Source organism: Borostomias antarcticus (genome assembly GCF_949987555.1).
Source record: "Borostomias antarcticus genome assembly, chromosome: 10".
NCBI lineage: Eukaryota > Metazoa > Chordata > Actinopteri > Stomiiformes > Stomiidae > Borostomias > Borostomias antarcticus.
Genome location: NC_140243.1, coordinates 7569942 through 7591540, shown reverse-complemented (window position 1 = coordinate 7591540; position 21599 = coordinate 7569942). Strand labels below are relative to the sequence as shown.

The 21599-nt window shown below is 46.2% G+C and overlaps 1 protein-coding gene across 2 annotated transcripts in view; it reads left to right on the top strand.

The window, feature by feature from the left end:
• Nucleotides 1-237: 237 nt before the first annotated feature.
• Nucleotides 238-21599, top strand: part of rab6ba (RAB6B, member RAS oncogene family a) — a gene marked incomplete at both ends in the record, with an annotated part of 59913 nt that continues 38551 nt past the window's right edge. For both annotated transcript variants that reach the window (XM_084444030.1, XM_084444029.1), the window contains one exon: nt 238-307. In XM_084444030.1, coding sequence (XP_084300156.1) covers nt 238-307 — 70 coding nt within the window. The remainder of the gene's footprint in view (nt 308-21599) is intronic.

The following is a 21599-nucleotide window of genomic DNA, read 5'->3' as shown; positions in this document are numbered from 1 at the left end:
ACACACTGTCCTGTTTCGCATGACGTCATGTTCATGGGTAGACAACGAGCGAGGAGAGGCCGCGCACGCGCAGGAGCCAAACAGACGTCCAGGCTACTCGGTGCAGCATTCCCACCGTAGAGCGGGTTGAACGGGTTGAGGCGTCGCTATTCACATCCAACATCTCCAGCATCTTAACCTGAACCACTGGGATCGCACAATAATTTGCCGTCTCTATCAGAAATCTACCCAAAAAACATGTCTGTAGGTAGTGACTTTGGGAACCCTTTAAGAAAATTCAAACTCGTCTTTCTAGGGGAGCAAAGCGGTAAGTCATCCTGAATTCTCATGAGAAGTTCTCCATTTGGCTATGGGAGGTGCACCTGCTGGATGTGTAGGCTACTATTGATAAGTATCTTAGTTGATCGTTTAGAACTTAGCTATACGTTTTAGGATTAACAGACGCATTTAATGAAATATACATGGCTTTAAAAAGTTGTTTCAGGTCAAAATGAATAGAAATCCATTTGACAAGATATTGATGATATTTGTTTTCTTTCTGATTTATTGGGGGAAATAAGGCTGGGATATGGCATAAACTGCATACACACAGACAGCTTGTAAGTTTAGCAAGACGAAGAACACTTCGAAACATTTAACCTATTATATCCATTCAGTAACCTAGTCTCTTGCTCGTCTGACGTGACTCAAGCCTCAATTTTGCATGCCCTGTAGGCTACAATTAATATCTTTGCGCAGTCCCGTGGCAAATATTTTCAATTATCGACCTTAAAATGTTCATTAAAAGTCTTGTATTTAGAGCGCATTTGTGTGGCGTTAAGGATTTGATGTTGTCAGAAATGTGACTGGTTTTGAGCAGATGAGTAGGCTAAAGAAATATCCCTCTCTCTGTTGAGACACACCCAGGTCGTCAGTGTCGGTGGGATAACTTGTAGCTGCAGTCTCTCCGGTATTGTTTCTCCACCGCCAGACGATGATGACTAAGTCATTTGCCCTTTTACACACTGATGCTTCTTGTGAAGTAGCTTGCACTTTGTAATCCCGGCGATTCGAAAGGTGGATGTTTTGAGGGATGACCAGTGCATCCATCACAAGCTGTATTCCAGTCCCAAAACCAAGATAATTAAATATGACACGTCTCTCTAGCCCTAAGTGCTTCTTGCATCAGAATTGAGTCCACACAGAGGTGTTAAGGTTATTACACAGGTACAGGAGGCACAGGGCAAATACAGCTCATGGTGGAGGATGAGATAATCCTCCCAGGAGAAAATGATTATTTTTATTCCATGACCTCTCCTATTGGAGGAGTTCTGGGATACAGAGCCAGGTGGTTTGGTTAGACCACCAGGAATTCATTAAACTGTCAAGGGGCAGTCAAATCAACTCAAAACATGCGTCTCTATAAATTCCTCTAGAAAGACGGTTGACACATTGTAAATCTATACTCCATTTATTTGATTGCCATTTGATACCCAAGTAATGGTGGATGTCCACAGTTCAGGGCTGTGGGGGTTTGAATGTGGAATTTGTGTCTACTTTAAGGTGTCAAGACTTGGTAAGAATCACGCTGATGATTCAACTTAAGCCCACTTTAAGGTTCAAGGTTCACAGTGGTTTATTTGGCTCACATGCAAGATACTGTATAGGTAACATTAACAATGAAATGCCTAAGATCACTTGGAGATCTGCATGGTGTCCACACTCTGGAAAGATCTGCATGGTGTCCACACTCTGGAAAGATCTGCATGGTGTCCACACTCTGGAAAGATCTGCATGGTGTCCACACTCTGGAAAGATCTGCATGGTGTCCACACTCTGGAAAGATCTGCATGGTGTCCACACTCTGGAAAGATCTGCATGGTGTCCACACTCTGGAAAGATCTGCATGGTGTCCACACTCTGGAAAGATCTGCATGGTGTCCACACTCTGGAAAGATCTGCATGGTGTCCACACTCTGGAAAGATCTGCATGGTGTCCACACTCTGGAACATGTTGAAACCGAATCTAGGCTTTCTTCAGTGGGACCTAGAGAACTATATGGGATTGTGTGTCATACATGGCAAGAATACATGAATAAATAAAGACAGTGGCTCAACAAATGCTTGATAAAGACAGTTGCCATAGATTACTGTATTAAAGACTCAGTTATCAATGAAACAAATACTGTATGAATACTGACACTGATACTTGGAATATAACTAGACTATTCCCATACACATTCTTTCAATGATTTGTGATTTTTTAAATAGGTTTCGCTCAATACGCTTGATAAGCCCCATACGTGTGATTTATCTTCTTAAATTACAGTGTTTAAATTGATATTGTGTCCCACCAAGAAAACGAGAACATTATAACGCACATATTATTAACAAATGTCCTTCTGTCATGCTGCTTTACTACAAGAGTGCACCGGATTGCAAGCATCAGCAGATCACATCATTATCGCTTACGTGGCTATAATGTAGCATAGTAATGATAGTCAGATGGCATTTGAATCATCAACGAGATGAATGCCGCACTGGCATAATGTGTCCTGCATGGAGAGTTCCTTCCCATGAAGTGCTAATGGAATGTAAGGGGGGGACTGAGAGGCCTTGTCCAGCCCCCTAGACTTTCTAGCGTTTTTGAAGTAGTTTCAGGAGAGGTGTCTGGGGTGCTGAGCGGCTCTGGGGAAGTATAGTACAGGTGAAATGCAGCCAGTGTGTGAGAGCAGGGGTCCAAGTCCAGTCAGCCAGTCTGGGGGAGATAAGTAGGTGGCGAGGAGAGCGTTGCTGCGTGATCCCCGGGGACGGCTCTTCTGCTCAGTCACTGTGTGTACAGACAGGCGGCGGCGGCGGCTCTGCCGTCTGATTGGCTCCTCTCAGATGAAGCCGCCTCTCCCGGTTGACGTGTCGGCCGTAATTGCAGCTGGTGGCCGTGCAGGCGTGAATCCCAGCAGGGCTGCCGCCATCATTTATTATTGCTGAGGACTGGATTCAACTACAATACAGTACAGTATGTCTGAGGCAGGGGCAGGGGCAGGAGCAGGGGCAGGAGCAGGGGTAGGAGTAGGGGTAGGAGCAGGGGTAGGAATATGGGTAGGAGCAGGGGTAGGAGTAGGGGTAGGAGCAGGGGTAGGAGCAGGGGCAAGAGCCGTGTTGGGACAGGAGCAGGAGCAGAGGTAGAAGCAGCGGTTGGAGCAGAAGTACTGTAGGAGCAGGAGTAGGAGTAGGGATAGAAGCAGGGTTAAGAGCAGGAGTACAGTAGGAGCAGGGGTATGAGAGGAGTAGGAGCAGGGGTATGAGCAGGGGTATGAGCAGGGGTATGAGAGGAGTAGGAGCAGGGGTAGAAGCAGGGGTATGAGCAGGGGTATGAGAAGAGTAGGAGCAGGGGTAGGAGCAGGGGTATGAGAGGAGTAGAAGTAGGAGCAGGGGTATGAGAGCAGTAGGAGCAGGGGTAGGAGCAGGGGTAGGAGAGGAGTAGGAGTAGAAGTAGGAGCAGGGGTAGGAGCAGGAGTAGGAGCAGCAGCAGGGTCAAAAGCAGGGGTAGGGCTAGTAGTAGCAAGTGCTAAAGAAGGACCAGGGGCAGGTTAACTTTGTTAGGCAGTTAGGAGTTCATCCAAACTAGACAACATGAAGGGGGAGCATCAACCAGAGGCAAGGCGCTACGAAGGAGAACAGTGATGCAGGGTGGAACAGGGATCTTCTGCTGCAGGGGAGAAAGACTGAAGAAAGAGGACCTCAGATAGCGTGGGCGTCAGTAGCACCTCTCTCGCAGGCAGAATGTTAAATGAGATATCAGCAGGAGCTACTGTCGCTACTTTGGCTGAGCTTATATTCCACTGTCCATTTCCTGGCCGCCACTCGCGTTCTTCGCCTACTTCTCTGGCCAGAGCTTGGGGGTTTTAAGACGGAAGATCGGTTGATTTAAGAAAAAAGATCTGCGTGTCCTGCTCATTGCGGAAGCGGCATTGTGCCAATTTGGAGCAATCAACAAAGGGGTCATTGTCGGAGCAGCTCACAGATTAGGCCTCTAGCAGTTCGCTATATTTTCACTAGCAGTTTCTTATTTGTTAATTCATAGACCTGTTTACCAGTCATAGGCCGGCTTCTGAGGCAGTGGTACCACAGTATGCTTGTAGTGTGATGATATACAAAAGTAAATAGCTCTGCAGTAGCATGTTTCAACTCACCTCAGACAAACAGGTGGGATTACAGTTGGGCGGCTGCAGCTGCTGGTCTGTTTACCAGGCTCTGCTCTGAATCCAAATCCCCATCTTTCTCAGAGCATTTAGGTAGGGTGCAATAGCACGGCAAATATTGCTGAATCACTGGACCCAATATGCCAGAGAGTGGAGTTGTGGAGGTAGTCTGAACACATCAATCACTGTGTCTCCAGGCAACAGCATTCTACTGGAAGTGTGGGGGTTTGGGCTGGCTAAGACAGGAAGCTAAAGACACGTTTTCTCTGGAGTATTTAACCTGCAGGGTAATGCATATGGATCCCCTGAGCTACCGTCCTGGTAGTTTGTGGTTTTCTCTTTAACATCACAATATCTCGGTGTCTGGTACAGTACAAGCAGGGTTGGATAGCATTCCTTCCCAAAAGGACAGTTTGCATCAGATACCTCGGCCATTAAAGGCCTTTTCTGTGCTGCTTTGTTCTGCGTTTTCCTCCCTTGCATTTTAATGAGATTCTCAAGCAAGTTGGTTTTGTCATCTTTTCCAACTCAGCGCTCCTCAGACTGGTGTCCTGGTAATAGGCTTCTGATTTTCAGGTTCCAATGTGTGTTTTCTCTACTCAGAATTGATAATCCTTTCATTCGGTAGCTTGTGAAGCAATCATCCATTCAGATTTCTTTAATAAGGTGAAGCCGCACTGTTTTTACGCAGCACCAAGCTGTGTTCATTTATGAGTAGAATCTCATCTGTGAGCCTCGCAAGCACCTAATCATCCATCGAATTGATACTCTGTTGTATCAGCGCAGTTTATCAAGTGGAACATTTGCGAAATTGGTCCATTTGAAATTAGTCAAGTTCTCTTTTATTATTATTTTTTTTAAACCTTTAAGCCTCAACTCTAATCTGTTTTACGAAGGATCCCTGGCCAAGTATTCATTGCTTCATTCATTTTTGGGGGGGTGGTTTTCATCTCTCCATCAACCCCTGGGGTGACCAGGCACAATGGCGGTGTCAGGATGCAGGGAACATACTTTACAAGCTGGGCCTTTACACGGCGAGGAACAGGCTCAGGATCCTGGGTGGTTCAAAAAACAATGCTCTGGATGAACATGTTGGTCCAGCTCAATTGTTGTATTGTAGTGCAGGCATGACCGCTGAGAGGCTGCTGCTGACCAGGGCTGTTCTGAAAAGGCTATCGATTCAGAGGGCCAGGGTCAAGGTAACAGTACAACTAAATCCAATTAGGTTGTTTTTGTGGATTCTGGTGTTTTCTTATGGGACCTACCACCACTACAGGATTTTGGTGTTGTTGGCTACTTCTTGTGACTGAACAATGGAGACAAAAAGCTCACTGTTTTCCTTCAGATTCACCCTAGGGGTTTCATGTCATGTTTGAGTGAAGTATACAGTATGAACCAGACTTATTTGATTATGTTTTACTGATCCAGATCATTCTGTCTACTTTCTCATGTTTCCATGTATGATTATAATGGTTTCAGTGCTTGTTAAACTCATCATGAGATAGGCCTATTGATTTTCCCCCTATCTCCCTCTTTCTCCCTCTATCTCGCTCTCTCTCTCTCTCTCCCTCTTCTCTCTCTCTCTCTCTCTCTCTCTCTCTCTCTCTCTCTCTCTCTCTCTCTCTATCTCTCTCTCTCTTTACTGAAACAAACTGATATGTTTGGTGATATCGCATTTCTTCAGAAAATAGAAACACACCAGCTGCTGTATTACCCACCACCACCAGGGGCCAATCCAGATTTTGGTACCACCTAAGGTGACTAAAGAATGTTGGTATTTTTGTCTTCCTACATGTTTCTAGTTTATATTTTGGTATTACAGTATAACCATACCTACTGTATCTAGTAGCTTAATGATAGTAACCACTCTATATACAAACCTGCCCCCATATAAAATGACAAAACCCTGATTCTTGTATATACTGTATCATTTACTTTGACTTCTGGACAATATTTCTAGAAACCAATGGTCTTACAAACAGTGATTATATCTCCAATGTGTTTTATCTTTCACATACTCGAGCACTGGTATAAAGTTACACAGTTTGATGCACAGGCTATGTAAACCCCTTCTAATGCACAGCATGGGTCGAACATTACCACAAATCATTAATTTCATTTTTCCTTTCCTTCTTTATGAACATGAAAATTTGAAAAGATACACACATGGCTTATCAGGGTGCTGGGTTAGGTAATGATCATATTGAAAAGAGTAGAACCCGGCCTGCACACTCTTATGCTCCAATGTTGACTTTTACTTGAATAGACTTTAATAGATGGGCTCATCTATTTTTATGGGTGTGGCAAATGCTGTTTGGATGACCTGATGAAAAAGAGAGGCTCAAAGCAATGTCTAGTAAAAGTCAACATTGGAGCATAAGAGTGTGCAAGCTATTATTTTCATTACTTTATGAAGAAATGCAGTTTTTGTATTACTACATAAAGTTTACACATATGGACCAAATTATTTTGTTAAAGGTCCCCTCTTCCTTTCTCTGGGGTCACCAAAACATGTCTTTCAATATTTATTCTGAAAATACCACTTAGATGAAGCATTCCTGCATGTCTCTATACCACTCTCTCTGTCTCAGTGGTTTCTGTTTCTTAAATGCGAATTAGCTGCTGCTCCAATTATATTGACATTTGACAGCAAATGAATATGAAATATTGGTAGTTAATGGCTGAAAGCCTGAAACTGTTGAAAATGGCAAGGACCAATCCCCCTCCCAGAATGTTGAATGTTGCATTGCTTTCAGAAACATGCTGTGGGCAGAATTGGATTCAAAATGAAATTAGTGTTTAGTTAGTTATACACATATTTCTTGGATATGAAAAAGATTATCAGAACAAAAGCTATAATTGTACTGGAACTCTATTCACGCCAAAGCTGTTAAATACAAATGTACTGATGTTTGTAAACATCTACAGTCACTTGCCTGTGCCTCTCCCCATCTCTCCCTCTTGTGTTGGGAACAAGGTGTCTACTCTACTCACTGTTCATTAGTGATGACACATCAATAGCTCATTTGAAATGACACGAAATGTGAAAAACAAATTGGCCATAAAAGCCCAAATGTGGTGGCTACCGAAACATCCGAATGCCACTATTCCACCACTGATCTTAATTATGGGGGATTTTCCTGTCTCATTGTGCTGCGTCCTTAAACTTGATTCACGAAAGCTGAATCCCAATCTGAGTGCGCAAACCAGATTGCTATTCTTGCACTTTGCCTTCAGCACTAGATTATGCTCTTAGTCACTTGTTTTAGAGAGAAGATGCACTTGTGAGTTCTGGCAAGTAGTAGTACATTGGCTCTTCCTACGCTAAATACAATTATTGTTAGTCGGTTTGGATAAAAGCGTCTGCTAAATGACTAATGTAATGTAATGTAATGTAATGTATACATCCACCCACGAGCAGATGGGGAAACTGCGCTACGTGAACTACGGGAAGTGATAGCCAATCACTAGTCAATCTACCCAGAGGCTGTGTCTGGGGTAACTGGATACTTCAACCACTACTTACCACTATACTTGAATGTTATTTATTTGCACTGCCTACACCATGGACACATAGTCATGATCAGATGGGATACATAGATGAGGATGATACTGATAGACTGCTTAACTACGGATAGTATAGTAAATTGCCAGTTTGGGAACCTTTACATATCTAGCTGAGTAGAATTAGGAACTGATTAGCACTGATAAGATACTCCAAGTATAAGCAATTACAAGAATTCCAGTGTACCTTTCTATTATTATATTATATTTGCTGTATATGAAGCTCCATGTCCAAAATTCTGAACTAGCCCTTTAAATATTTTTTAGATACATTAGCCTATGTCACCCATTCTATATGTAACATATTGTTACAAACACACAATGCCACGGCATTCATTCATATTTTTAGGATGAATTTCTACAACACTTTTGTTATTAGAATTTTTACCAGGACAATTATACTGCTAAATGACATTGTGCACTTTAGAGCTCAATTGCTCCCTTATACTATGCAACACCAATATTTCTGGCTCAAAAAAGGGGTAAGAGTTGAGTGATTTAATATTATATTTATACATATTTATTTTTTTATGTTAAATTGATGACCTCAGGACACCAAATTTACACATCTCGTCTTTGACTCCAGTGCACGTTTTAACACGCCTATAGCCAGTGTATAATATACTTTAGCAAATGCTGATAAGTTTGGTTCTCATTATTTTGATCCCCAATGCTGGATCAAAATACATTTTCTCAGCACCCCCCCACACCGCAGTACCCCACTTACAGTACAAAAGGCACAAGCACTACATGTTAACAAACCTTAACTCGAGCCGTATGTTACAAACATACTTTATGGAATACCTCTCCGAATGTATGTTTATTTACAAATATCAATGTTTAATGCACTGGAATTAGGAGTAATGTGAACTACAGTAGCAAAAACACACAAACAGAAGCTCTATGAGGAATATAACAAACTAGACCAACCGGTCCAAGCAGCAGTAGGAGGAGCTGATAAGGTTATGATCATTAGATAAGTAATAATGTAGAGAACAAAACAACTGCAGTTCCTCATACCTACAATTTCCTCATACCCCAAAAATGTCATGGGATATTCCTAAACCTTATAAAGAAAAGTTTCCCGCACACTGTCTCTACTTGCAATAAGGTTTATTCACAATAGATGATTCGGTACTATGACCTTCATCAGTGTTACAAACCAGAACAATGGTACAAAGAGCCATTTTAAAGGGTGTGGTTGGGAGGGGCTCAGTGAGTCATCATACAATCAATTATCAAAACAATCATTCAATCAACACAAAATACAATAAAGAGGAACAGCAGTAAACATTTCCAGAGGTGGATAAGTAGATAGATATAATCCAAGACTGTTCAATAAACAAAGATACAAAAAAACAAAAAAAGTTCGGTTTTCAATGGTGGGTTCCGTACTTTCAAATCTTCATAGGCTACAGAGGAAAAACATTTGCATACCGGACACAATACAATATATATATATATATATATATTTTTTTTTTATAGGATGTGTCTTACAATCTAAAAACTGCACGTATAAAGGCGCTAGGCCTACATACTGTACAGTACATACTTGTCCTGGTTCTGGTCTTGAAAACGTTTTTAATAGCAGAGGAATGAGGCGAGTACTGGGTGATGCAGGTAACTGAGAATGTCTTCTGTTTTTTGGTCCACGAATGAAAGCAAAACTTAGAACGAAGCCAGCTCCCTGTGTGGGGGTGCTAGAGACACAGGATTTGGACTGGGGTGTGCGGGGGGAGAGCCAGGAGGGCACCGCACTGCCCCCCACTAGCTATGACCTAAGGGGGGCGCCACAGAGCTGCCCAAACATGGCATCCCATTCACTTCCAGTCATTTTTTGGACTTGGTTCAGGAACGCTTACTTCTCCAGGGTAAAAATACGCGGGGGAACTCGACTTGGGCTCAGGAGCCCCAAAAAATATTGTCAATTGAAACGGCCATATCTCGATGTAGGAAGCTCAGGGTTTGACTTGCATAAAGCTCTCGACCTAACGATTGCTGCAATACCAAACATGTCCTGCTCCCACGCGGGCGTGCGCACACAGCCACAAAATGCATTCATGGGCAGAGGTCTGTGCTCTCAGAGCACCATTTAAAAAGAAATATTTACATTTACCATTTACCATTAAAAAAAAACATTTGAACATTTTCACTTTGTCATTATGGGGTATTGTGTGTCGATTGATGAGAAAAAATTAATTTCATCAATTTTGGAATAAGGCTGTAACATAACAAAATGTGGAGGGGTGTGAGTACTGTCTGGATGCACTGTAAACTAGAGACATGTAGGAAGACAAAAATACCAAAATTGTTTGGTCACCTTGGGTGGTGATTTCTTTTTTGAAAATATCAGTATTGGCCCCTGGACCATATGGTACAGGTCCTTGCATGGTAGTTCCCTTGGATGGGCCTGCACACATCAGATCTGCGTCTGTCAGAGCCAGAGGGACCCAATATAGGCAGGTCTGTGTGTGCATGCTGCCAACGCTGCCATGATGCCGCTGGCCCACAGCCATGAGAACAGATGATACCAACAACAACAACAGATAGCCCGAGATCATGATGAAATGCGATTAAATGGATCTGATCTAATAATCCCAAGGATTATAGCGCATCCATCCGGGATTAAGACAAGTGCAGATCTGTAATGAATGTCCCAGTTTTGGTGGGATTGGCTGTATTATCCATTCAGTGTGCCTTGCCAGAGGGACAGAGAGAGAGAGAGATGAGGGAGGGAGGAAGGAGGCTGCTGGTCTTGAGGCTTATTGGACAATAGCCGCTCCTGTAACAAGCGAGTGAGTCCCAGAGCCGTGGCCAGAGGGATGCAAGGTAAATAGAGATTCCAGATCATCAGCTGGCATGGAACCTGGCCTGACTGAGGTACCGCTGAAAGGCGGTCGATATATTGACTCGACACAGGCTTGGTTTGGTGTGTGTGTGTGTGTGTGTGTGTGTGTCAGCTTTATGCTGGGAGCTCGCCAGGAGTCTAGGTAAGATTCCCCTGGCAGGCCAGAGGCTTTGTTGCTTTAATATTGAGTGGCCTGGCTCCATCTAAAGATAACTCTCTTTATCTCTTTGTCTCTTTTTCATTTCACATCTCACTGCGCCTTCCCGGTGTGTGCTCTCACGGTGTGCTCTCCCGGTGTGTGCTCTCCCGGTGTGTGCTCTCCCGGTGTGTGCTCTCCCGGTGTGTGCTCTCCCGGTGTGTGCTCTCCCGGTGTGTACTCTCCCGGTGTGTGTTCTCACGGTGTGCTCTCCCGGTGTGTGCTCTCCCGGTGTGTGCTCTCCCGGTGTGTGCTCTTCCGGTGTGTGCTCTCCCGGTGTGTGCTCTCCCGGTGTGTGCTCTCCCGGTGTGTGCTCTCCCGGTGTGTGCTCTCCCGATGTGCGCTCTCCCTGCGTGATGGATTGGTGGAAGAGGCTCCCTGGCAGATTTGATCTGCTATTGATCGACTCAGCTCCCCAGTAATGGGGGGTAATTGATCATAAACTATAAGTCGCCAGGCCGCGGCCCCTCCCCTCCCCCACTTCCAGGCCAGCGGCGCTCCGGTGTTCTTGAAGCTTCCGTTGACCGCGGACTGTTGCTCAGCTATGCAGGGGCGGCCGTTTTCTTGTGGGAATTGTCAGGTGCCTCGGGCGCACGCATGCAGAGACCCGGGCTGCTTACAGTACCACCTCCAGCAGCTGCTCCGTCCATAAAGCCTCTGATATACAGCTGCTTATTAAAAGCCTTGCCGTGGCGCGAGAGCAGTGATCTGCATCGGATGGTTATGAGGGGTTTCCTATAAATTCCGAGGCACATTGAACACCACAGGAGACCCCTAGGGAGAGAGAGAGAGAGAGCGCGAGAGAGAGAGCGCGTGGGATTTATTGAATGTTTTTGAGAAACGAGCAGCCGTGAAAATATTGTTTTGTCATAACCATGAATTCGGCCGATTGGCATATCATTTGAATGACTCTGTAAAGACAGTCGGCCCGTGCGTTATTGACGCCCGGGGCGCTGCCGGCTGGGTCAGGTGGCGCAGCGACGAGGGTGAGGCGCGGGTGCATACCAGTGGTACCTGTACCTGTACCTGTACACCCCGTGTGTGTGTGTGTGTGTGTGTGTCTGGGTCCAGGTAGAGGCAGGGGTCGGGGGTAGGCACTGGAAGTGGATTGGTGTATGTCTGTGTGTACGTGTGTGTGTTAACTAAATGCTACGACATCCACAGCAGACACAGGGGTATCTATCGGACTCAGGGTGGTCTGCGGGTGACAGTGGGGTATCCACTGGACCTGGTTAGAAGGTAGGAGGGAGAGAGAGAGGCACTAGGGAGAGGGGAGGCAGAAAACGGTTAGTAGCATGCTGAGACATAAAAGCAACACAGATATTAGAACAGGATATTCACCAATGTATACAAAGGATTCACAGGTAGGTTGGAGGCTGCCTTTCTGTGTCTCAAGGTCCTGGCTAGTGATTATAGGCTAGGCCGAAAAGGTACGTCTTGAAATCTCGCTTGAAGACCTCCATTGTTTCGGCCCTTCTTAGGCACTCCGGCAGGGTGTTCCAGAGGTTGGGGGCATAGAAACTAAAAGCTGCCTCTCCGTGTTTCTTGGTCCTGGCTTTTGGAACTTTTATGAGTTCAGAGGACCTGAGTGGTCTGTTGGGCATGTACCTGAGAAGCATGTCTGAAATGTATTCAGGTGCGTGACTGTGGAGAGATTTATAGACTAATAAAAGTATTTTAAAGTCTATTCTAGAGTTGACAGGTAACTAGTGTAGTGATTTTAAGACTGGTGTGATGTGTGCCCTCCGTCTAGTTTTAGTGAGGACTCGTGCTGCAGCATTCTATATCATTTGTAGTTTAGAGATTGCTTTCTTTGGTAGGCCTGATAGTAGAGCATTGCAGTAGTCCAGCCTGCCTGTGATGAAAGCATGCATTAGTCTTTCAGTGTCAGCCTGAGAGAGAAATGGTTGCACCTTGGCAATGTTCCTTAAGTGGTAAAAAGATGTCTTTGTAATATTCTTGATGTGGTTTTCGAAATTAAGATCTGAGTCAAGTATGACACACTTCCTAGAGGGAGAGAGGGCAGGCGTAGGAGAGGAGGAGGAAAAATCTGTCCGATGGCGTCGGGAAGGGCAGCACTGAGGAGGAACTGTGTTTGTTTAATTCCACACCGTGACGCGACTGATGTGGTCTCCCTTCTAACAGCTTTGAGGCCAAAAGTGATGCTTTGAGTGACTAATCTGACGACAAAGTGACTGGGAGAGAAAAACTAACCTGGAGAAAAGAGAGTGTTTGGCTGACAGGAAGGCTGGTTGCTACAGTACCTTGCCCCATTACGTAAAACACTGACACAGTCAGGCCACAACAGAGAGTCAGCAGTTTGGTAAAGTACACAGCCCTGCATTTTGTCTGATAAAATCGTGGCATATCTGACAAAACATTCCCTCATCTCCCAGAGTCTTAGAGACAGTCTTGGGGGGCATGGAGTGCTGTTTCAGCACACATACATATCTGCATATCAGAGAGAGAGAGAGAGTGAGAGAGAGAGCGAGAGAGAGAGAGAGAGAGAATCCCAATTCCCAGCCCGGTTGAAGCCGAATCCACTCCCTGTGTCTCACACATTCAGACAGACAGACAGACAGACAGACAGACAGACAGCTGAGAGGCTCTGTGTATCGATCCCCGCTGGGATGGAGGGCTGTCATTTACACAGCGTGAGCCGAGACACTCCACTGAGTTCAGCAGGCCTCTCAGAGTTATTTACTCTTCCCTCCGCTCTCCAGATGAGCCCTCATTATGGGCCTTCTGCAGCCCATCCCTCTGGGCCCCTCCCTCTCCTCTCCTCTCCTCTCCTCTCCTCTCCTCTCCTCTCCTCTCCTCTCCTCTCCTCTCCTCTCCTCTCCTCTCCTCTCCTCTCCTCTCCTCTCCTCTCCTCTCCTCTCCTCTCCTCTCCTCTCCTCTCCTCTCCTCTCCTCCTCCTCTCCTCTCCCTATCTTCCTCTCCTCCTCCTCTCCTCTCCCTCTCTTCCTCTCCTCCTCCTCTCCTCCTCTCCACTCAGACTGCAGTCCACAGCACAGGCAGGCAAATGTAATTAACAGCCAATCCCTGGCCAGTGTGCCCGGTCACCCAGATGGACGCCTGCACTTAGACTCAGAGGACCTGCAGCGTCTAACCGCTTCTCAGTGAAGAGAATAGCCGTCACAAAATGGCCACGGTCGTGTAACAGGCTTAGCTTTCTTTCTCCTTTCTTCACCGTCACGGTGAGGTAGCTGGCCCAACAAAAATGGGGTTTAGTTGGTCAGTCCCCCCTGTTCAAACCCCGCCCCCGCCCCACACACACACCACCGAGGTCTTTCTCCATCACGTATGCCTCACACACACACTCTGGATGAGGGGTGCTCTGTCTTTCCTGGATCCCCATTAATCTCAGCACTCTCTGGGTCAAGAGAGGGGCGGGGTGAGGGGAGAGCTGGCCCCACGAGAGACCCCTCCCTGGGTGGACGGTACCGAGGGGCACCACAGGGTGCTGGGCTGACCGGCCCGAGTGAAGGGCTGACCACGTCATTGATCCTGGGGGGGGGGGGGGGGTTTGTGGAGTGCTAGCACACTCTCCATTAATCACGCCCCCCCTCCCCTTTTATACATAGAGTAGTGCCGCATGCTCTCTTTCTGTCTCAGTGTAGGTGGGAGGGTCACCGGCAGATGAATCACAGAAAGCCAGGAGGAATTACAGCTGCTGCGCAGCACTGGGTCGCTGCTGCGCAGCACTGGGTCGCTGCTGAGCAAAACCAATTTTGTGGAGGAAGAGGAAAGAGGAAGGAGGAGACAAATGACAAATACATGAGGGCCTTTGCCCGGACCCTAATTATTGAAAACTTTAATTAAAAATATCTTCAGAATCACGTGTCTGAGATCCACACAGTACAATGCCTGAGTAGGCTAGGCATTAGCATGTCTATTCTGCGTCACCCAGGGCTCGATCTCACAACCTTAAGGGATGGTCATGTTCTTGTTGAGCTACCCTACTAAGTGAGAATGTGGCAGTTTGGCCTTCGCTTGGCCTTCTAATAAAACTTAAGGTTCTACAAAAGAAAGTTCTCAAACTTAAAATCACGAGGCATGTGATTCCAACTAGTGTCAAAAATGCACAATGGCGACGGGCTGTATCGCAAGAGTGAAAACTTTGATATCGGGCGCCGTTGTATATGATCGTAAATAACCTTATAACATGGCTTATAATGCTAAATACGGCTCTAGATTCTTCTGCTGCCATCTTATATGGCCTTGGTTTAAATTACAAGTTTACCCTGAGTTTTAGCCTATTACAGTATATTAGGTTTCTTGACAGACAGTGGTTTCTTGACTGTAGAAAGCATCCTGTCTTTTGTTTGACTCTGTCATACAGGCCAGAGCAGGAGAACAGTCATCTTTGCACCCAAATTAGTTTGCAGAAACTTTGCAATTTACCGGCACATTCGCCTGTATACTGCATGAGAGCAGATACGGTCATCAATTTGTGTGTCCAGGGACCATTAGGTGTTATTGTATACAAACTCAATATCCCAGCAGTACAGTCAGTCAGTCAGTCAGTCAGTCAGCCAGCCAATCAGCCAGTCAGCCAGGGGGTCGCTAAAGAGATTGTAACTAACTAATGCGAGGTGTGACTGCAGATATTGACAGACCTCTAACACCAATTATAGTCTGATTATTAGACTGAGTTTTCCTGATGGGCTGCAGTCTCTGGCCTGGGACCAACACCATGACTAATACACTGATTCTATGAGACTCACACTCAATATGATATGAGCCAGGCAATGCAAGTTCCCAATTAACCTGTTGCATGTTCCGAGGAGAAAACAGACACAAAGTCAAAACTGATCAAACAAAACAACCGCGGGGTATATTGTCTGTTAAAGGCCCAAATTGTTATTTTTGCTTGGATGATTTAGTCAATTTTTCATGCCATCTGCTGCGATCAAGGTGTTTTGCTTTTGATGAAATCTGCAAGTGTTTCGGCCAAATAGCTGGAAACAATTGGCTATATTAAATTAGGCTGAATGAGCAGAGGAGGGGTGGGAAGCTAGGATTGTTTGAAGATGGAGATCTGTGGGCCTGGCACATGTTACATCCACTGGGCCAAACAGACCAGCACCGTGAGTCGGTGGATGAGCTCAGTATAACTCAGGAGGTAAGAGCTCTTTGCCACAGTACCACAGGGACACAGGGACTCCTCCTCCAGTACCTCAGGGACTCCTCCTCCAGTACCTCAGGGACTCCTCCTCCAGTACCACAGGGACTCCTCCTCCAGTACCACAGGGACACAGGGACTCCTCCTCCAGTACCAGAGGGACTCCTCCTCCAGTACCTCAGGGACTCCTCCTCCAGTACCTCAGGGACTCCTCCTCCAGTACCTCAGGGACTCCTCCTCCAGTACCACAGGGACTCCTCCTCCAGTACCACAGGGACACAGGGACTCCTCCTCCAGTACCAGAGGGACTCCTCCTCCAGTACCAGAGGGACTCCTCCTCCAGTACCTCAGGGACTCCTCCTCCAGTACCTCAGGGACTCCTCCTCCAGTACCTCAGGGACTCCTCCTCCAGTACCTCAGGGACTCCTCCTCCAGTACCAGAGGGACACAGGCAGGCCGCTGAGCAGCATGGCACTGGAGATTGAGGGCAGGCAGGGTGCTATCTGATTGGTTCCTAGAATTGCACTCCGCGCTTATTGTAATTTGATTTGTGTCAAAACATTCAGGACCTGTCAGAAAGCGGTTGGCTTTTTTGTGATTTCAGAATGAATAAATAAGAATATGCAATGCCGTCAGGGAGAGGATAAACAAAATGGAAAAGGTTTTGGACCGAGCTGACCTGTCCTGCGGTCCATCTGGAGAAGCTAAATGCCCTTGAAGTGTACCCGCTCTGCCAGAGAGACGTTCTACATGAAGTGCATACTTTTGCGTTTTGGCCATGATTCATTTTGTAAAGATTTCCCGTGCTCAATTAATAACCTGTCAGCCAGTCCTCCCATTGCATTTATCTTTGTCTGTTTTGTTTTTCACGGTCACAAGATCAATAGTTCTGTCTACCGTATTGGAGGTTTCAGGGGCACCAGCTCGGATTAATTTGTCTCTGTTTGTGTTATCAGATCTGTAGAACGTTTCTTTGTTTATGAAACCCAGGGAGATAAATAACCTTTCACTGATGACGACTATTTTATACCTTTAAAAAAATCACACCCAGGTGGTGAAGTAAGTGTGTACTGTAGGTTTGTGAGCAATCTCTACTGCCCTCTGCTGGTTTGCAACAGTATTGGCTACTCCTCATTGGTCTAAAACGGACAGACAGACAGACAGACAGACAGACAGACAGACATACAGACAGACAGACAGACACACACACACACATACACCCGTCGTATAGAACGTATAGAAGCGGCTGCACCACTTAAAAAGTATTTTAATCGACTGTAATGCTGTATGAGTGGATTAGGGATGTACCACATTGCCCTTTGTTATCTCTCTCTCTCTCTCTCTCTCTCTCTCTCTCTCTCTCTCTCTCTCTCTCTCTCTCTCTCTGTGTGTGTGTGTGTGTGTGTGTGTGTGTGTGTGCGTGTGTGTGTTGCTGTAGCGGTACAGCCCCACAGATGATGATTTGATCTCATACTGTACCACCAGCCACTTCCAGAGTGCAGGGCAGTCTGAACGCCTGATTGTATTGGATGTGTTGCTCTCCAGGGGAGAGGAAGCTTTTATTCCTACAGCATCCTAGCAGACCCCCCCCCCACCCCCCCCCCACCCCCCACCACACACACACACCCTCCTCTCCCCCCACACACACACCCTCCTCTCCACACACCCTATAGGAAGAGAATCTAATTTAAACATTGAAACGTCAAGCTGGCCTCTCTCAGGCCCGCTGGCCTCAAATGGCAGACATATGACTGCCTTCCTCTCTCCCAGGGCAATCACAACCAGTCGCTGTATGAGCCGTATATTTCAAGAGCGCTGTCAGTCCTGCGGTGCGTGTGCCGGTGTGCGGTTGCGTGTGTGTTTTCTGTTTTCTTTCTCTTTCATGGCGAGGAGGTAAAACGCCTCGTTAGAATGTAAACATGGCGTTTGAGAGCTGTATTTGTGCTGGAGAGTGACGGCCTTTGTTGAGTTTTGGAGAGCTCTGGTCATCCATTATTCAGAGTTGTTGGTAAATGGACGTGTCCATGACAAAGGGTTCGTACTGCCAGATCCACAGGCTCAAGCCATGTTGAATGCTTGCCATATTTTGACTTATTATGATTATTATGACTGATTATGTTACTAAATACTGACTCGGACACCTACAGTATGCTTTTCCTTCACACTGAATGCTGTCTTTGATGACTGGCTACTTTAGGGGGAATGTGTTTAGTTGAGACAAATCATTCAAGAAACGTTCTTCCCCCCTGGTCCTTCAGCAGAGGGCTCGACTATTCTGGATGAATGGGCGAACAATAGCTGAGCAAAAATCTGTGGTACAATTGTTTTGGGTAGGGCTATAGAGTAGGCGGGGCCTCGGGTGTGCCGGGGGCGAGGGAACTTTCTCAGCTTCCTGGGCCCGTGTGGAGAATAGATCAACAGCAGTCCTCCATCTGACTGTTTCAACACAATAATTACAGGTCTTCGAGGGTCTTTTATAAGCCACACGGCAAATGACGCACATGTGAACGAGTGGCGACGCAGTACACACAACACACACACACACACACACATGCATCTGAAGCAGCCGCTGGTGGAATGTGTCCTCAGCCTTTGACCCATCCAAGCTGTCCTCTTGTGGGGGCAGCCAGGAGCAGAGTGGGTAGCCGTGGGTATCAGTGGTGCCCGCTGACAAGGCAAGTGCTGAGTTCTGGTGAAGGACAGGACTGAAGAGTGATCTGTTCTTCTGTATGCTTTTATATTGGGGTTCTTGGGAGGAAACCCTTATGGACATGCGGAGAACATGCGAACCACACAGAAAAGCCCGGGAGATCGCCCACCCAAGTACCTGGGGACAGCATCCCCAGTGCTGACAGTGTCAGAAGGGGTACATGTCTTTAAATTGTGGACCTTGAAACCAGAGGGACTGGCGAGATGGTGCGAACAGGTGGTCGCTGGGGTGGTCGGTGTCTTTTGTGAGGGAGATAGCCTTCCTGTGGCAGCGTTGGTTGTAGAGATCCTCTATGGCTGGGAGCTCCACACCAATGATCTTCTGCGCTGTTCTAGAGCCTTCTCCTATTGTCAGTGAGAATCACACTTATCTGCTGCAATCTTCCTTGTGGAATCCTTCTTTTAAAACGGTGCCTGATTAATTAGTCCTTTAATTCACTGTCATAAATTTGGTGCCCAGTTGCTGCGTGTGACATTTTCCTGCTATGACCCGTGTAGAGTGTCAGCTGCTGTCCTAACAGTAGGCCACTGCTCGTCCACGGGTGCTGGGTCACTATGGCCGCCTCTAGTCTCTCCTACTTCCACTCTCTCTGTGTTCTGCTGCCCGAACATCCACTTCATCTTGTCCCCCATACTCCTTGTTGAATATTTGATGTGTTCTTTCTGGTGCCTAGCTTACATCACAGTGTCGTGTGAAGGCAGGAGTGGTGGTAGTGTGGGGGGGGGGGGGTTATTTTTATCCCTCTCCTTTTGAGTGGGAGCCGGGCCCAGGATGCGTCGGCGGGCTCCGATTGGCTGCCACGCCCTCTGGGGTACCGCATGATGCCCATCTTTCCAGGCCCCAGGCATCGGGAGGGCGGGACTAGGTGGACTGAGCCAGGGCTTATCGAGGCAGTCCCATCTCTACCCAGGCCCACCTTCCATTTTCCATCAACTGTTTTATAGGGTCCGATTTAGACCAAATGGTTGTCAAAGACTTGGGCCTTTATACAAAGTCATTCTCTCCCCAGTGACAGGTGTGGGGGGTTGAGAGGTGCTTCACTACAATGTGAGACTTCAAAGGAACATAAAGTAGCCTGTTCTCCCTTTTTATTCCATTCATCAATAGTGCTCACAAAGGAGCTACATTTGTTAAGAGGTGGGGGACGCTTCTGTTAACAGCAGCTTTAATCATGGCCGTGCTGAAAGGGACAGACCACCGCGTCAGCGCGGGGGACCTGCGTCATTCCGTTTGGACGACCTGGCTGAAAGGAGAGGTGCTTTGAGATGTGTGGAAATATTACAAAACATCACTGGGTCCAGAAGTCATTTAAAAGTACATTTGCTCTGCTGCGCCCAGAGGGAGGGAGGGAGGGAGAGAGAGAGAGAGAGATAGAGGTAGAGAGAGAAACAAAGAGAGAAACAGAAACACAGAGAGAGAGCAACAGAGAAATAGAGAGAGAAACAGAGAGTGAAAAACAGAGAGAGAAACAGAGGGGGGCGGGGGGAGGGGTGGGGGTGGGGGGGGGGGGGTGAGTGCAAATGGCTTAATGTACAGAATCCTGTCTTAAGACGTAATAGCCCTGAAAGCTCCTGCTACTGCAGCTCCATCAAACTTTCATGGCCAGAGAAGGTGCAGCATTACTGCTTAGCTTCCCTGTCAAACAAAAAATACAGTTCAAAGTGCTTTACAACAAATAAATGACATACAGTGAGTGCTTCACTTACAAATAGACATAAGAATCATAGTTAATGTAAAATAAGATGGAAGATACATAGTAAATTACCCAATAATAATATTAATAATATAATAATAATAATAAGAAGAAGAAGAAGATCAAAATTAAGCTGAAAATAGAATAAAATGCATAAAATAAGATGGAAAATAAAACCCACTGAATAAAAGTGGAGAGGTGCAGTAGTGCATACAGTAAGTAAGAAGCAAATGCAAAAAAAGAGTTTCAGGCCTTAGTTAAAGGCTAAAGTGAAGAGACATGTTTTTAGCTTCCTTTTAAAAATATTTAGCGAGCTGGCTTCCCGTATCGGTATGTAGTGTGTTCCATAGCTTTGAGGTGTAGTTGACAATGGCTGCATCCCTGATTTTCTCCCTGTTAGCAATGTTGCTTGGTCCTATAGTCCATTAAGGACTTTGTAGAAGGAAGAGGAGCTTAAAATCCATGTTACCGGGGAAGCCACAGCCAGTGCAGAGCAGTTAAAACTGGACTAATGTGCTCTCTCCTCTTGGTTCTGGTTAATAGCCGAGCTACAGAGTTTTAAATGAGCTGAAGTCTCTCAGTGGCATCAGCATCTTGTAAATGGTCATACTTAAACTATCTGAATGTAAATTCACTCAGGTCAATGCACACACAAACCGTGTAGAGAACATGGCTGCAATCCCTCCCCCTTTCTTGTCTGACTGACTGATGAAAAGTATATTTTGGAGGACAAGCTTCTATCAGTGTTGCTACACCAGTATTGCTATTTAGCCAGGTCTCAACTAAAAACATACAATGCAAATTATTTTCAGTTATCAGATCATTAAGGATTTGTAAGCCAATGATCTAACATGAAAAAACACTTATTTCACCTGTAGGGATTCTGTGACAGGATAGGAGACTGGTTGTGGCTGAACACTGACAAATGTAAGACCCCTGAGACAGGTACCAGATGGTCTGTGATTGCTACGAGGTGTTTGACCATCCCACCGGCTATTGAAGATGAACAGTATGTTTAAAGAAGCAGTGTGGGGTGTGTCATCTCTGGTAGACACCTGAGGGATGATCCCTGTGGCTATTGCCGTGCAATAGTTAATCAATTTGACTGAGCTTTAGCATGGCATCTTTAACCATCTACTTGATGGGTGAGTGTGGTGGAGAGGGGAGGCGGTGGTTGGGGCGGAGACGTCCTCTGAAGGCCTTGGGTGACGTGCAGCAGAGGGTCAGGTGAGGGGAGTCTGGGAAGTGTCAGTAAGAAGTGTCATTAGGGAAATCTGGT